The 17,381-nt window shown below is 38.6% G+C and overlaps 1 protein-coding gene across 1 annotated transcript in view; it reads left to right on the forward strand.

Moving 5' to 3' along the window:
• BNC2 (basonuclin 2) overlaps positions 1 to 17,381 on the forward strand; it is a 329,075-nt gene that overhangs the window by 298,843 nt on the left and 12,851 nt on the right. Inside the window, exon 5 of the mRNA XM_049795150.1 lies at positions 5,800 to 7,766. Coding sequence (XP_049651107.1) covers positions 5,800 to 7,766 — 1,967 coding nt within the window. The remainder of the gene's footprint in view (positions 1 to 5,799; positions 7,767 to 17,381) is intronic.

The raw sequence follows: 17,381 nt of genomic DNA on the forward strand, positions 1-17,381 counted from the left end.
AGTAAATATAAGCATTTGAATATATACTGCCAGTGTCATTCTCGGTGATACTTTGGAGAAAGAGAGCCTCTTTCTCTTCCTTTGTGGTAACATGCTGGTATCCTCATGCATACCCTTTGTCTTTGGGGCAAAGAAGGCAAGTCCAACAGGTAAGAGAAAGAGGGTGTCAGAAGGGAAGAAGATCTATCACTCTTGATTTTTCTAGCAGAGTGGAGGCTGCAGTGAAGCCAAAAGGTAAAGATTTCCATTATTGACTGAGAACTCAGTAGTGCTGCACTGTGTTTGTTCCTGCTGCAGCAGTATAACTCAAGGAAAGGACTGCTGACACTTCAACATGAGTTTGTTCATATGGTTTCAGTCGGTGAAGGGAGGTGGTGGGAGGTGGATGAGAAGTGACAGGTGTGGGGAAAAAATTTAACCGTGGCTAGCTCAGGCTGGGTATGTTAAATCTCATACCAGTTGCACATATATAATCATGGTGAGCAAGTATGTATGCCTTTTCTTCATGTTTACAGGAGCAAAGGTGAGTTAGGTTCAGCGTGGTAAAAACAGCCGTCAGAAAAATGAATATGTGATTGTATGTGTAAGTGTACATTTCTGTGGAAAACTCGATATAGCACTTACTTCTGTCCTACTGAGGTCAGTGGGAATTAGCCAAAATGAGCAAGAGGTGTTGCACATTGCCCCATCTGTGTTAATGTGAGTTGGTGTGCTGCTGCACACTTCTGGTTACTTTTACCCCAGGAGTAGTAGGACTACCCATAGTGTAACAGCTTGAAATTTAATTGGGAGGCAAAGAGATGCTCCTGGGAAATTCAGCCAAACAAAAACAACAAACCCTAAATCATGGAAATTATGTAGGCTTTTCTTTATTAGAAACAAATGTTGATTTTTTTTTCTGTCTACACCCTAATTAAAACCATCCTCTGCAATTATAGTATGACCAAATGAATATCTTTCAGTCTGCTTTTCAGCTGCTACAGCTGCATTCAAAATGTTTCTTTGAGATCAGCTAGAAAATGTATAGCTCTTTAAGAAGGGCTTATAGAAGAAAGATTTGTGATAAACACTAGGCTTGCTTATTTAATCAAGCATGTATCTATGTAATGTTTTGTAACATGGATACTTAGCTGATACACATCAAAAGCAGCAGCTTATGGTGTGTATGCAAACTTGCTAAAATATGAAGGCTAGCAATGTGTTTTTCTATATAACTTTGAGTGGTACTCAGAAGTTACCACAGTAGTGCCCCAAAATAATCCTTGAGTGCTTCCCAGAACATAAGGCTTGTTTAAGAAGCAATTTTAACCTTTTTTGTAACCTTTCTATTAATCTCAACTCTTGTGTAATCATCTCTCACTATGTATTCAGCCAGGTGTATACATACTTTTACCTATGCCAAGAAGTTAATTAGTAAGATAAAAATAGAACTGCAAAGAGTCTATCATGTGTATATGTATGTACATATATGTGTCTGTGTGAGTGTAGACATATAAAATTACCTGCAGGTAATGCAGGCACAGGAGTCAATGGAGCTTCTCACACAAAGTGAGAGTTTAAAACAACTGATTTCATAACAAAAGTTCAAGCTTTACAATGTATGTTTATAGTGTATGTTTGTGTAGACTGTCCTTATTTTCTAAATAAGCAGTCTTTAAATTGGGAGGTTTTAAAGCTGAATTGAAAGCTTGAAATTTTTAAAGCCTAAAGGCCCTCAGGAAGTGAAGAATCATCTTCACAATCCTCCCCAATTAAGCTTCTAAAAATTACAGTGATCTTTGTGTCCATCTTCTGTTGTAGCCTGTTTGTATCATCCAAGATAATAATCTTGATGCCCATCACTTGTTCTATCTGACTCAGAAGTTTAAGACAAGATGTACCCTAATATATCCTGGCACATCTCTTCCTAACATATGGTCAGCAAAAATGAGGAGGCAGGTTCAGGGTGATTAACCATGACATTACTTTATAGATCTAATGTAGTATGTGTGTATGTGATTCCATACCTATAAAAATAATAGTCAAGCGTGTGTTTAGAGTTGGAAAAAGATTCAAGGTTATGTCTTGCACCCTTGGAGGTTAATTTAATATGATTTGGACATTAAAAGATTTTCTCCATCTGAAATTGTGAGAGAGCTACCCACACATAAAATAAAATAAAAATAAAAACAAGGCTGTATGGGCAAAGAAGGAAGAGCATCACTGTATGGTATACGGGTTGGGCTTACCTGTCTACTGCCTGCCTTAGAGCTGTAAGCGTGCAGTGGTATCTCTATACTCACTGACTTCCTTGTACACATTGTCACGGGAGGCTTGGCTTAATCAGTTATGAGCTGAAAAAAGTAATATAAATTGGAACCTTTTGTCATGAAATATTTAAATGTGGATATGATTTAATGGCTTTGGGGAGAAAATTTAGCGTGAGAGATTGTAAGAAACAAGAAATCGATTACATGTATGAAAGGACTTGAACCTCTAATCAAGTATTACCATATACAGAGAGATCCCTAGCTAGTTATAGCTTAATTCAAAGGGGATAATGGTTAGATTTTTTGTTAATTTTAAGTTTTATCAAAAAATGACAATCCTATTTGCTCTTTATCTAGTTTTGCATAATACATACTTACAATGATTTATGGAAAGCCATCACTATGTAAATATTGAAGCATATGCTACACAGTATCCATAAGTAGTGTGCTGTCTATGAAATACAGGCATCTATGCAATTTTTCCTTACTTCTGCTGGGGGAAAAAAGCCAAACAACTTTTTGCTGAAAATTAACAAGGTGTAGGTTGATATAACTAGTAGGACTAGGCAAGGATCATTTAGAGCAGCTTTCTGATTCCCTGCTGTTTCTATGACAGCAAGGGTAACCCCATGACAATCACACCCTTGACTGCCAGTTTCTCTGATCAGTGGGACTTAGCAGCTGCTGAAGGTCTCACCCTCCTCCTTGCAAATCCTTAAACTAAATGAAACAAAGGGTGGTGGTGTCTCATTGGGAGGTAGATCATGCAGTCAACTGCCAGCTTCTTGAGTTAAGCTGAGGAACAAATCCCCAAAAGCATACTGGGAGCCCCCGCATTTAGACCATGTCTGTCTGTTCTGTGCATGCAAGGAGCTGGTTGCGCTGCCACCGGGTGAGGGACTGTGTGATACCACCTTCCGCTTACATGTGGGAGTCTGTTACAGGATCTGTACCTACTATTCTCATGAGTTATTGTCATGCTGACTGTATTTAGTTTTTATTTACTTAAATATCCATTTTTGTAAAGCATCCATCTGTTACATAAGCCTGTGAGTGATTTACAAATTAAAGCAAAAACAAAACAAATTACTACAAGTAGTACATTACAAAGCAGCCTGCAGCTGGCTGCAGACGGGAATCCTAATTCAATACATGTAAGCAGTGTAAATTAGACAATGTTATTTCCATCTTTGAACAATGCAAGTTACAGTTAGAAGGAATTAATACTTGTGGCTTGGAATTAGAAATGTGTGTGTATAGATTGGGTCAGAGGTGACAGTGAAGGTCTGGACAGCAAAATCTGAACCGAGTCTCATTTTGCAGTTGGGGGTAGGAATTACTCAAATGTAGAACTGGTATGGCTGGCTGGAAGTTGTGGGAGAAGTAGGTTTAAGAAGTTTTGCGTCACACTCATGAGGAGAGTAGCCAAAGTTAGTTGGGTGGGGAAAAAAATGTAATCTTAGAGCTTTAAAATACGAACCTGCCCTTTAATTGTTTGTATGTAGTGTTGATGAAGTTTTTTTCTCCCTCCCCTCGCCTCATTTTGGTTTGGTTTTGTTTGACTTCGTTTTATTATTGGGTGGGTTTTTTTGGTGTTCTGGATGATTTCTACTAGATAGCTCTGACTGCCTGTAAAATACTGCTCCATCAGACTGGTAGATCTGGGAGGAGGTAGAAATTAGAGAGGTCCACAGTGTTTAAAGGTGTCCTAAGGTGGGGACATTTCCTGATTAGTGCTGCAAACCAGGACCAGCATCTGCATTGTGGTTTTTCCTTTGTCACTGTGTAAATACATGCTGAACATTTTCTGCATAGAGGTGCTTTCTGGGGCTTTCCATCTGGGTCAGCTGGGTAAGATTGTCCAATTAATTGCTGTTGAAGGTTTCATAGTCTTGTAAAGTTTGATTGCGAATGGTCATGTGTGGAGCTTTTCTAAAGGTTTTACAGTAGCATCTAAGGTACTGAAACATACATGGCATTGACCTTCATCATTAACTTTGTATCCAGAGAGGTGACACAGATCCGAACTGAAATAATAAAACCAGCTGTAATCAAATAAATATATGCTTTACTATTTGGGGCAAATTGCATTTTCCAGTATTGTAGGAAATGTGAGGGGAGAGAAGAATCAATCCTCTGAAGACTGAAGATAATAAAATAAATAAACAAATAAGACCTGGGGGGGGAAAAGCAACCTATTTGCAGGCTTCAAAATCAAACAAGAGCTAGTGGGTTTTGCAATACTGTGTAGTCCAAAGTGTTCGGATAAGGTTCTGAAGCTGAGATTCAAGATTTAAAAAGATCAGAGACAGTACAGTGGAGTATCTTTCAAGGCTTTCAAACTGTTTAATGCATGAGGAAGCATTGGAATAATTCTGGTTTGATGGCCTGCAACAGTGCTTGTTGGATATAGTTACTGTGCTGATGTTATGTCCAGCATTTGCCCAAAAGGAAAGATGCCAATAAAATGATGTATTCATTATATAAGTATTTTAATATGTTTTTATCAATACATGCTGGAATGGATTGCCTGACATTACATTGCAGAATTTTTAAGTCCTACCTTCAGGCAAATCTCATGCTTACTAGCAAAAATGAAAGTGTGAAATGCTTTTTAATGTATATTTAACAACAGATAGTCTAGTGATTACTGATGTGTATTCTCTCTGGATTTTTCCCTTGCTATCAGAAGGCAATGTTAAGAGACAACATTTTTACACATTTATGCTATCTACATCCATCAGATGCTTACTTTTTACATATTTTTAACTGTCATTTATAACAAGGCTGCAAAAAAGTCATCTCTTAAGTCTAAACCATACAAAGATTGCAAGCTTAGAATCAATTGCCAGTAATAGTCCAGTTATGCTTAAAACCAGTGCCCCAATTTCTACCTTTTGATGCAAGTTTATAATGAATATGTTTTTCAGTATTGCTGTTATTGGAAAAAAAAAAAAGAAAAAAGGAAAAAAAAAAAAAGGAGTAATGTACAAGTATTATGTGCTATTTTTAAGACTTTTGCCTTGCATCAAAATTTCTTGTGAGATGGCCCATGAGTGACTTCAGTCTTATGTCTGCTTATATTTAAGAAGCAAAGCTATCAAATGCATTTATTTAGCTCTTTCTTATAGTGTCACCATTTAATAGCGATTCAGGTACAATTTTCTATATTTTATAATGGAGTGCACAGCAACAATTCATGTCTTACGCTAATGTACACTAAACAGTAGCATTGTACATAGATCTGTTGTTAAAATGAAAGTATTGAAAGCATTTTAGATCACAGAGCCCCATGGTCTACATTTTGTTTGCTCTGACATTATGAAACTCAATCTGTTTCTCTGACGGTGACTCTAATTACTGTATTTGCATGGCTGGAAAGTTTGCATTTTTTGGTCGAGTTCTATTAACGCTGTTTGCATGTTGTTTTTTGAGCTTAGTGTTTCATGTTCAGGCAGCAGAGCACCTTCTATTGAATTCAATAATTATGCAGAATCAATAAGTTTTTTCTCTGTGTTTGTCTTTGTTGTTTCTTTGATATGGCCTCTAGGATGCTGCAGGCAAGGTGCTGGACCGCTGGGCCATCATGTCCAGGGAAGAAGAGATCATTACCCTTCAGCAGTTCCTGAGATTTGGAGAAACCAAATCCATTGTGGAGCTGATGGCAATTCAAGAAAAAGAAGGACAGGCTGTGGCTGTGCCATCTTCAAAGACAGATTCAGATATAAGGACTTTTATTGAAAGCAATAATCGCACCAGGAGCCCAAGTCTCCTTGCTCACCTGGAGAATAGCAACCCTTCCAGCATTCATCATTTTGAAAACATCCCAAATAGCCTTGCATTCCTGCTTCCATTCCAGTACATAAATCCAGTCTCTGCTCCGCTACTGGGGCTGCCTCCAAATGGCCTTCTGCTGGAACAGCCAGCAATGAGGCTCCGTGAACCAAGCCTTACGACCCAAAATGAATATAACGAGAGCAGTGAATCTGAAGTTTCCCCTACACCTTTCAAGAATGAGCAAACATCCAGCAGGAATGCTTTGACCAGCATCACAAATGTTGAGCCCAAAACTGAGCCAGCCTGCGTCTCTCCTGTTCAGACACCTACACCTGTCAATGATTTATCAAAACCAGAACACACTAAAAGCTCATTTCGCATTCACAGAATGAGGAGAATGGGGTCAGCCTCCAGGAAAGGAAGAGTGTTTTGCAATGCATGTGGCAAAACTTTCTATGACAAAGGTACTCTTAAAATCCACTACAATGCTGTTCACCTGAAAATCAAGCACCGGTGCACTATTGAGGGCTGCAACATGGTCTTCAGCTCTCTCAGAAGCCGCAATCGCCACAGTGCTAACCCCAATCCCCGCCTCCACATGCCTATGTTAAGGAATAACCGCGACAAAGATCTAATTCGTGCTACATCAGGTGCCGCCACTCCAGTCATAGCAAGTACAAAATCCAGCCTAACTTTAACAAGCCCTGGGCGTCCACCGATGGGGTTTACCACTCCCCCTCTAGATCCTGTACTACAGAACCCTCTTCCCAGTCAGCTGGTGTTCCCAGCTTTAAAGACTGTCCAACCTGTTCCTCCTTTTTACAGAAATTTACTTACTCCTGGAGAGATGGTGAGTCCTCCAACCTCACTCCCTACCAGTCCAATAATACCAGCAGTGAGTGGCATGGAGCAGCATCCCCCTCCTCCTTCAGAGTCATCAGTACCTTCAGTGCTGATGCCCACCCCAGAGCCTAATGCTGACCTTGCCCCCAAGAAGAAGCCAAGGAAGTCGAGCATGCCAGTTAAAATTGAAAAGGAAGTTATTGATACTGCCGATGAATTTGATGATGAAGATGAAGAGGTGAATGACAGCAGCACGATGGTGAATGACATTGGTCATGACAATCACTGCCATTCTCAGGAGGAAATGAGCCCAGGACTGTCTGTGAAAGACTTTTCCAAAAGTGAAAGAAGCAGATGCATTTCCAGACCAGACATAAGAAGGGCAGACAGCATGACATCAGAAGACCAGGAGCACGAGAGAGACTATGAAAATGAGTCAGAGTCATCAGAGCCCAAATTGTGTGAGGAATCCATGGAAGGCGATGATCGCCTCCACGAAACTGGTGAAAAATCTATCATGCACAGTGACAGACCAGATGAAAACCACAATGACTCCTCCAACCAGGATGTCATTAAGGTGAAGGAAGAGTATACAGACCCTACATATGATATGTTCTACATGAGCCAATATGGACTGTACAATGGAGGCAGTGCCAGTATGGCTGCCCTTCATGAAAGTTTTGCTTCTACATTCAACTACAGCAGCCCTCAGAAGTTCTCCCCAGAAGGTGAAATGTGCTCCAGTCCAGACCCCAAGATCTGCTATGTGTGCAAGAAAAGTTTCAAGAGTTCCTACAGTGTGAAGCTTCACTACAGAAATGTTCATTTAAAAGAGATGCATGTCTGCACAGTGGCTGGCTGTAACGCTGCGTTCCCATCACGGAGAAGCAGAGACAGGTCAGTAAATATTAATTGATTTTCTACATTATTGAATGTGTTGAATTATGTAAGAATAGGCAGTTTAGGATATATGAAGAAATAGAGAGATGCACAGTAATGACAAGTGACAGTCGTGTTCCCATGACATTGAAAGAGTTTTATCACTTTAAGATTTTCATTGTTGCTTGGCATTTGGAATAGTATATATTGTGCCATCCTTTTAAGTGACTGGCTAGATAATAAATGTCATTATTCTTTCTGTGTGCCTGTGAACATGTGTATTGTACTTCTGTTTATAAGCTGAAGCTTTTATTACATTTATTTTCTTCTCCTGCACCTTTTAAAACAAAAAAAGCTTCTATTAAATATATATTAAATTATATACAATACAAATATCTCCATGCATGCATATCAAACCATAGAAGTAGGAAGCAGGGGAAGGGGTGGATGGACAGTTGGATGAATGGATGGAGAAAGAGAATGGAAGGACTGGAATAAAAGAATGATTTCCATCCCCATAGGGTCATACAAAAGCAAACAGGAGGCATTAGAAGATTATTCTTTCTTCTCTTCAGTTTTAAAAACTATGTTGTAGCAAGAACAAGTAAATATTAAGAAAATACTTGTCTCTTTCTTTGGTAGAATTTATACACCTCTCTATCCACTATGGTCATTCAGTCTACTTTATCTTCTTTTCTTCATGTGAACAACTCCCTTCCCCACTAATGGGAATTATGCACACTCAGAAAGGAGAGGCTAGACCCCTACATATTTTTAAGATCAACCAGGGTATATTCTGCTGGCCCTTCAGATGACATCATGCCTTAGCTATGCTGCATCAATACTGAAACAGTTGGGCTTAAACAGAAGCAGCTGGTCCTTAAACTCTTAGGTTTGGGGATTTTTTATACACTATTCTTTTTCACTCCTGAGGAAAATGTAATATAAATGGAATTTGTCAAGGTGGTAGGATAACACAGTTATTTTATATTTGTGGATAAAAGCTCTCGCATGTGATGATGATCATATTGTCACATAACAAAATCTCTCTGGTTCATGGAATGATGGTGAGATTGGGTTGTCTCTTTTCCTTTACTTGTGTTTCATATATTTTCATTATGTTGTAAAAATTCAGCAGACACAGGAAGGAAATTAAACCTAGCTAAACATTTCACACACAGCTCCTCTTTTTTTTTTTTTTCTTTTTTTTTCATTGAAATTGATGTGATTTGAAAGTGAATATATCATGTCATATAAAATGAAAGCAAGTTAGTGTTGAGGATACTGAGGAGCCAAAATTCACTATTTTGATGGAAAGTCCAGTCCCCAAATATCTCATGTCTTCTGTTACCATTTATGAAACCCACTAAACAAAAATAGGAGCGCCCATAAGAATACAAGTTCAAAATGGCTAAGAAGGACAATCTAAAAAGTTTGCATTTCAGTAGGATGAAACCACTGGACATGAAGAAGGTGAAACTAAATTAAGACTCCCTTCTCAGGGTATCCTGATAACTTTTATGATACTTGCATTTGGCAAGGGAAGCATGTGAGTCAGTGGCATAATCTATGCTGAGTTTAGACGTGTGCAACCCGTTTCAGTTCCTGAAACTGCAAAGGTTTGTTAGTCAAGAATATAGCTTGGTTAGTGTTTCCTCAAGTGAATTATAAAAAGTCAGTCACCTACTAAGCAAAACAGCTTTGCATAGAGCATGTGAAGTAAGAAGTGGCTAGCTTTAGGATTTGGAACTTCATGCCATGTATTACATTTCAGTAGGAATCCACTGATAAACCATGCTAATACTAAAGTTAGCATAGTAAAGATTTACATGTTCTAAGAAAGAGATGACTGTGATGACATACGTAACATATTTCTGAGACAAGAACAGTAAAAAAGGGCACATTTTGAACATATTTCATGAACTATGTAGGATACTTCTATTAACCTTATTGAAAGCAAGCCATAAAATAAAAATCTGATTCAGGAACTTAAAACGCAGGTGGCATATTTAAAAATAAAATTATTATTTACATATCATTTTGAGACAGCTTTTTTGTATCATTCCACTGGTAACAGTCAGAATCTGTTTCAGTTATGTGTTGTACTTGGGACAAAAGAAATGCTTAGGCATATTATATCCTTTAATTGCAAAGATTTAAGAGTGTTTACTCAAAATTCAAAGATATGGTACAGTTTGTGTGCCCATTCAGGTTTAATGTTTGTTTAAGTTCATTAGCACTCCTGCTTTGCAACAGTAGTCTGGAAATGCCTTAGAAGGACCAATGCTGTCATGGTTCTTGATTAGTCTTTCAGATACTTGAGCAAGAAACATCTTCAAAACTTCACTGGGCTAGCCATTCTTATCCAGAAGTGCAATGCCTAGGAATGTGCAGAAATGAAAACATATGTACAGCATATAAAAGAAAGTGGATGAAAGATTTAAGTTAAACATTTTAAACATTGTTTTCTTATATTTCCTCAAAAAATAAGGCTTTTTTAAAATAAAGTTAGGAAGTAAAAGTTAAATTGATATATTGTCTCTTTTTTTTTTTTTTTTTTGGAAAACAGTTTAATTGCCCTAAAGATTTTTCCATTTGATTTGTTTTCATTTTTTGCTGATACTCGTTTTGAATATGTACATTTATTTTAGAGAGAGTCGTTACCTAAGCATACAGTTTCTAGCTCTTCAGATTATGGAGAGCACCTCAAAGATAACTGGATAACTAAATTAATAGCATTGCAAAGTGAGAACTTCTGGTCACTTAAATCAATTTCCATTAAAAGCTCAGAAGCATTTTGCCATTAGTTACTGTACAAGAAATAAGAAATAGCTACCTAAAGCACACAATAATAATTCCTGGATATTTGTCCGGTATTGGTGTCCCATTTTGGGCACCTTATGAAAAGTCTGTGTGATTTGCTTGTGTTCTGAGACACATAATCTTTGACTAGCTAGAGAAGCTTAGAATTTCTTTGCTTTGAAAGTAAAAATGAAATAATTCATTACTACCTTCTTAATGAAATCAGAGTTCTAGCTATCTCATAGCTTATAGAGTCTTGTGAAGTCTTTATTTTTAGTAATTTTATTAATCATTTTACTAGTATTGTATTAATAGTATTAATCCTATTATAACAAGTTAGAGGTCTAAAACTCATAACTCTAGTTATGTTCTAAAAGAAAATACAAGCTTACATGGAGATAAATAACATTGGCTGATCCTTTTCCTTACTTTAAGAGGCATCTGATATATTTTAAGACCTTTTCCAATGCAATTCTAGTTAACCAAAGGTTTGACTATATTCCCCCTGTCCTGTCCATAAACAAAACTCCAAATTGTTGACAGTGGGTATAGCTGTTGTAAAATGGGCTTTGCAAGGGTGGGGCTGTGAAACAAACTGCTGGTTACCAGAGACAGCAGATCATGTCAGGAGCAAATGCAGCGCTGCTTTGACTTAAGGAGGGGTTTTTATCCATGTCACAGATGCAACCGTCCATTGTGGAATCCATCCTGTAGCAATTCATGTTAAGGGTTGACTAAATCCAGCTTCACCATTCCTACATCATTTGTGCCAAGGTCAACTCCTGTATAAATATCCTTCTGCCAGAAAGGGTGGAATATCTTCTGAGATCTTTGGCTAAACACTGCTATTCGTTGTAAAGCAGGGTCAAGATAACCAGAAGATTCGAGACTCCCAACTGACACATATTTTTTTCAACAGAAGGCAGAGGAAAGTGAAGCAGAGTACTGGCCCTTACTGTCAGTGACCTAGTAATTCTGTTTTCCCTTCTAAAAATTAGAAAGGATTGTTTTTGAGTAGTCAATCTCCACTGAGCCTAGATTTTTTTAGAAGGGCCTTTTTTCATCACCTTCTGAGTTACAAGTAACATCACCCATCAAATCAACCCTGTACATACCTGTATCTTTGATCTTTTCCCCAGAAAAGTCTTTCTGTCTTTCTGGAAACACTACACTTGTGAAAACCACTTTTTCTTCCATTCTTCAACAGCCACTCCCTGAATTAGCTGTTCATCCATTTCTGTTTCTGGATTTACTTAAGATGTCCTTTCTTCTAAAGGCAAGATGTTCAGGCTACATCTTGTTGCAGGAAGGCAATGAAGAATAAATAGGAATATGTCAATGGTCAGAAGCAATGTCGTAAGCCTCCTTTTGAATAGAAAGACATCTTTTCCAAATAATTTTTTAGATGGAAAAGAGAGAGAAGGGAAGAAAATAAGTATCTGTGAGAACTGTGCACTTGAATGGAAAGAATTATCCTTGTAAAGTGAATTCTCTCTGCAGTCAGAGGAGGTCTGTCCTGTGAGTGAGGGGAAAGGGCCGGTGGCCCCAGTGGTGAGATTCCCCTGGGGTCTGCTTCCCAGCCTCATCTGTGAGTCCTGCCCCAGCAGGTACTGACTTTGCCCTACAAAGAGAGAGGTGTAGTTGGTCCTTGAAGTCAGCACTGAGGTACAGCTGCTCAGGGAATGATCCTGAGCTGTGGATGAGCCATGCGGATGGGAGAGGGGAGTAGTTATTTCCTGTCCAAAGAGGACAGCAATGCCAAAGTTTCATCTAAGAGTCTGTGTTGGAGAGCACATGCAGAGGTGAAGGTCTGGAAGGTGAAGCTTAGAGCAGTTGGCTTCATTTCTGGCTCTCACTTTAAGAGCCAAGAATTTTGTGGTCAAAAACACTGACGAAACAGGTGGCGGGTGGACCATCAGACTTCAGTAAGTCTTGTTGAGAAGCTACTGTCAGATCTTAAGGAAAAATACAGCCATCTTCTTTGTCAGCCTTAGTGCATGCTAAATCCCTGTTCACCTCAGTACTGGCACTATTAAAATCTGTAGGACACAGGATTCGTAACAGTATGTTACCACATTTTCCTTTCTCACAATGTATACAAAATAAATTAATTCTCAGTGTACCTGTTCGCAGGACAAAAGCAAGAACTTTTCCCTTTGTCTTTCTGCTACGAAAGTAGCACTATTAATTGCTCATTTTTTTTCTTTAAATTTTCTCATAAAGTGAGTGTGTGTGTGTTCCACAAGATGGGAAGGGTGATTGAGCCCCATGAATAAATTTAAAAACAAAAATAATATCTGCTCAGGGTGACTTATAAGTAAATATAAGGCAACTATTGGTGCCAAGTGTGATCATACCACTTGATTGCTAGTTAAATCAGTCCAGATTTAAACATGTAAACTCCTTGATTTGTGTGGAGCGAGACATCTGTAGGTGGTTTATTAAAACCTGCTGATGTCTCCAGAACTAAATTTGTGCGGATGTAGGCCTCTGGGTAGCTGTATTGAAAAAAGCAGAGACATACTTTTTGTCTGGTTACCTGACTTTCAGCCCTGTACAGGTATGCTTGAATAAATTAACATCAGTTACCTATGAGGACCCACTGCATATATAATCAAGGGAGGTGAAGATGTGAGAAAGCTGCTATCTGCCTCCTGTTATCACCTCCTTGGCAAAGCAGCACCCATTTTTTTCATCATTCTACTATGCTTGGAATCTTGTACGGGTAACTTTTTAGAGAATTATTTTCTATAAATGCACTCAATTCTAGGAACAGATAGCTCCAAGAAATAAGGTATTTCACGCCAGTCCATGATAACTATTACTGTATTTCCCCTAATATAATTAGCTGTCATATACAGCTTGAATTTCCTCCAATAAGAACAAGGAAACCAGGTTTTAAGACATTAGGTGTTTGATGAGCCATTTGTCAAGAGGCAAAAGGGCTATTTTACACATTTTTTTTTAAATATAAACATATTTACACCTATACTACTGTTACTGGACATGATGCAGTTCATGAGGAGACTAGCTGCATATCCAATACAATTGTATGAACCATTAGGTTTTCTCTTGCAGAGTCACTAAGATGTGTGTTATTGCTAATGTTCACATAACTCTTCCTTACCCAAGAGAACCTGGATCATAAAGAAACATTTTGTGCCACCCGTAACACAGAGCTAAACTCTTTCATGAGTAGTCATGTTGAACACAGACTGCCTGTCATATTGCATACTCACCAAAGTGAGTAAGAGAAGCAGAATTAAAACTAGAATGCATAGAACTAATTTCTTCATAAGATTTTTTTATTTATTCAAAAGAAAAGAAATAAAATAAAACAAGCTCTGAAGAGGCTTCTTATGTAAGTAAAGATTACAGGATCAGCTCTGGTGTGGAGGAAGGTCTTTTCCAACCGCACCTATCCATTTGGTTTGCATTCGAGTTGGAGGTGGTGGTTGTTTTTTAAAATTATCATCTGCTGCCTTCTTGTTTCTTTTGGTACACAAAATGGTATCACTTTGAGAGTGAGAGTACAGTTTCTTGTGCAGTGCAGGACATCCATTTTTGTGTCAGCCTGCAAAATAAGTCAAGGACTTTTCAGTGACTTGAAAAGTTTATTTAAATTAACTGCTACACCAGGATTAAGATGGGTGGTAAGCATAAATAAAACATTGAAAATACTAGCCAAAAGCAAAACATGCATTGAGCAGTATTTTCCCCTGGTATGCGTTGTGACAAATAGTGTAAATGTTTAACTTGTTTTGTCCAAGTTTCCTGCTCAGGTTCTGTGTTTTATGTTAAGTGAAAGAGATTATTTGGGAAGACAGGACTGGGAACATGTATGCTTATTCATAATATCCTGGTTACCTCTAGGTTTCTAGGAAATAACTGGAAGAACCAAAACTCTTCTCCAGAGAGTGGGAGAAAATTGAGTATTTTCCACTTATCTGAGTAAATGTAAAGCTGTTCCCCATATACAGAGACGTCCCATCTTGTCTAGAGTCTTTTGGAAGTGGAGTAAACAAAACATCTACCTACGTTAGTTCCTGCAGAGAAAGGCTCTAGTTGTTCTTTTAAACATAACAGCAGAAGACTGTAAGATTTCTGCTACAGCGGAGGAAGCTGTACTTTGCAGGTAAAAGACAGCACCAGGGCACTACTCCCAAAATGGATGTGTGAAAATGGAACAAGACACTGCAACCTGAGAGATGTAGTACTGGTGAGAAATAATGAAAGCAGGGGCAGGGGGGTGGGGTGGGGGGGGGGCGACACATCTGTGGCAGGAATAGCTGTGTGTTTACTGCGCTTTGGAGTTACAGTTCTCGATGAAGGAGAGAGACAGTAAGTAGGCACGTAAATGCCGTCATACATGATACATTCATTTGTCAGCAGTTCTTGTCTATCTGAGAAGATAAACTGTCACCCGAAGAGGCAAACTTTACATCAGATCTTATCACCTAACCAGAGATTACTTGTAGATGAGGCCATTTTCTTCTCCCCTTAATGGTGCTGTTGCTCATCCCCCTAGACTTGAGCCATTTCATTCATTAGATCATGAACTGAGTGACTGTGCTGAGGCATATCTGAATTAAAGTTTACCTGAAAGTAAGGAAGAAAACTGCTGAGGCAAGTCCTGGAAATTACCTAGAAAAAAAAAAATAACCCAGAAGGGGAAAAATTTACCAGGTGTAGATGACTCCAAATAGCTACAACGCTGTTTTGGAGGATAGCGTGCCAGTCCTGTCAGTATATCTAGACAGAGGTAGACATTGTCCACAGTTGGCCTCATCCCAAAGATACAGTCATTCCTAGGGTTTGTGAGGTCACAGGGTATTTTTTGAAGTGGAATTATGTAGCAGGCAATCAGTATAGTAAAACAAAGCTCATTTGGGTTCCTATTCCTTTGTTTTTTGACAATGTTGGTCTTGGCTAGTGGACCCAGATAGATTAGTTGAGAATTACAGGGAGCCTTTTGCTGTAGCCACTGATGTCTGAGGCACCGACCTGAAGGTGGGTTTGCAACAAACAGGTGAGGCGGCAGTGTTTTGCACTGGAATATGTCTTAGTAAAAAGACGTTACTCAAAAATATATAGGCCCTGGGGAAAAGAAAACCCCAACCCCAGCCTCTCTAAATCTGGGACATGTTTTCATGGTTATACAAGTTGCTAGTGTTTAGCAAATATGACAGGGAGTAATAGTGAATTCATAAAGTAGAGCCCATAACTGCAGGACTATACTGTGCAACTAGTAACAGTTAAGGAGGAGGATAACCAGACTGCTGGCTTCTTATCTAAGGGCAATCCTGAAGGAAGAGATGTAGAGTTATCAATGAGAGTTAAATACTCAACAGTGTCAAAGAGAGACTATGTACTCTATAGGCACTGCAACTGCACTGCAAGACACTGTGCGTGGCTTTTCACTACCCCTTAATCCTCTCCTGCAGTACTCACAGTCTTCTGTCCTTTGACTCTCTTCAGGAAAGATGGCCAGCTGTGCCACACATCATATACCAGTATTCGTGATGTTATGCTGTAGGTACTATAATAGAAACCACTCATTCACATCCAGCAGGTACTCTAAAACATTCCCAATGACACTAGAGATACCTTGGATGGTCTGTTGGAACCTGAGGTAACACAGGGATATCTCAGGTGCGATACCACTTATGGCTCTTCACATGTTGACCTTTTAATGGCAAACACTGGATATTTCCTAACAGAAGTTTTGACCCCATCACTTCTAAAGAAAATCTAAGGCTTTTAGTAGTGCTTCCTACTTCCCAGCAACATCTTTTAACTGAGCAGTTTGCCTTGTGCTAAGCAAGTTTTCCTTTCTTTTTTAATTAAGAGCTCATTTTGCATTTAAGCTTGCCCTAAAAAGCATTACTTAAAAAGATCTGTCTAAGAAATAATTTAACATTTTTGCCATAAGGCACCTGCAAGCTTCATATAAATGGACCTGGAAGAGAAATGAAGGAGGTTTCGATTTGCCAAAAATGTACACTGTCATAAAACCGAAAGGATTGCAGGACTTTGTTGGCGTTGTGTATAAATGTAAAGTGGTTCCTTTTGCATGGGGGAGAACAGGGGGAAAGAAAGAAAGGATGGAATTGTAGTAAGATAATTTTTGCCATCACTTTGTTTTTACTATTCTTTAGAAGAGAAAGGGAAAATAAAAGCCCTAAGCTGTATGTCCGTGTCAAACTACATGAGTCTGAAACATAAGCTGTAAATTATAAGTTTTATAATTTGTTCTTTCCAATGTTACTGATTTCGAATCTAGTGCTTTACAAACTTTATTGCTTATTTTATTAACTAGGGAAAAGTATTGCCTGCTTCCAGTTCAATACGTTTTTTTGCTTTCTCTCCCTCTTCCTTCCTTTCTCTCCCTCTCTGTCTCCTTTTCTTTGTTATGCCAAAATAAAAAAGCAATTACACTTCAGCCACGTACAACTGAAAATACAAATGGGACATAGTTAATTTTGCTGCCCATAAATCTTACACTGTACTTTTGTGTTTAATGCACAAAATGTGGAAATAAAAATAGCCCAAACATGTATATATGTGCCTGTGTGTCTGTGAATGCGTGTACTGAAAGAAAGACCTATATATAGCTGTGTTGGTAGATAAAGATCTAAAAATACAATGGCTAGAAAGAGAACTTGGATTCCCACTCAGAAAAGGTAAATGAGCCCTTGTTTCAAGAAGAAGATGCGCACAGATGATATATTATGCAAGACTGAGAATCAAGATTTCATGAGGAGAGGAGGCAGGCCCTGGCCGGAAGGATAACAGAACCTATGCTGGATGTTTCTCAGGTCTGATAGCCAG

This window comes from Accipiter gentilis, chromosome Z (genome assembly GCF_929443795.1).
Source record: "Accipiter gentilis chromosome Z, bAccGen1.1, whole genome shotgun sequence".
In the NCBI taxonomy this organism is placed as follows: domain Eukaryota; kingdom Metazoa; phylum Chordata; class Aves; order Accipitriformes; family Accipitridae; genus Astur; species Astur gentilis.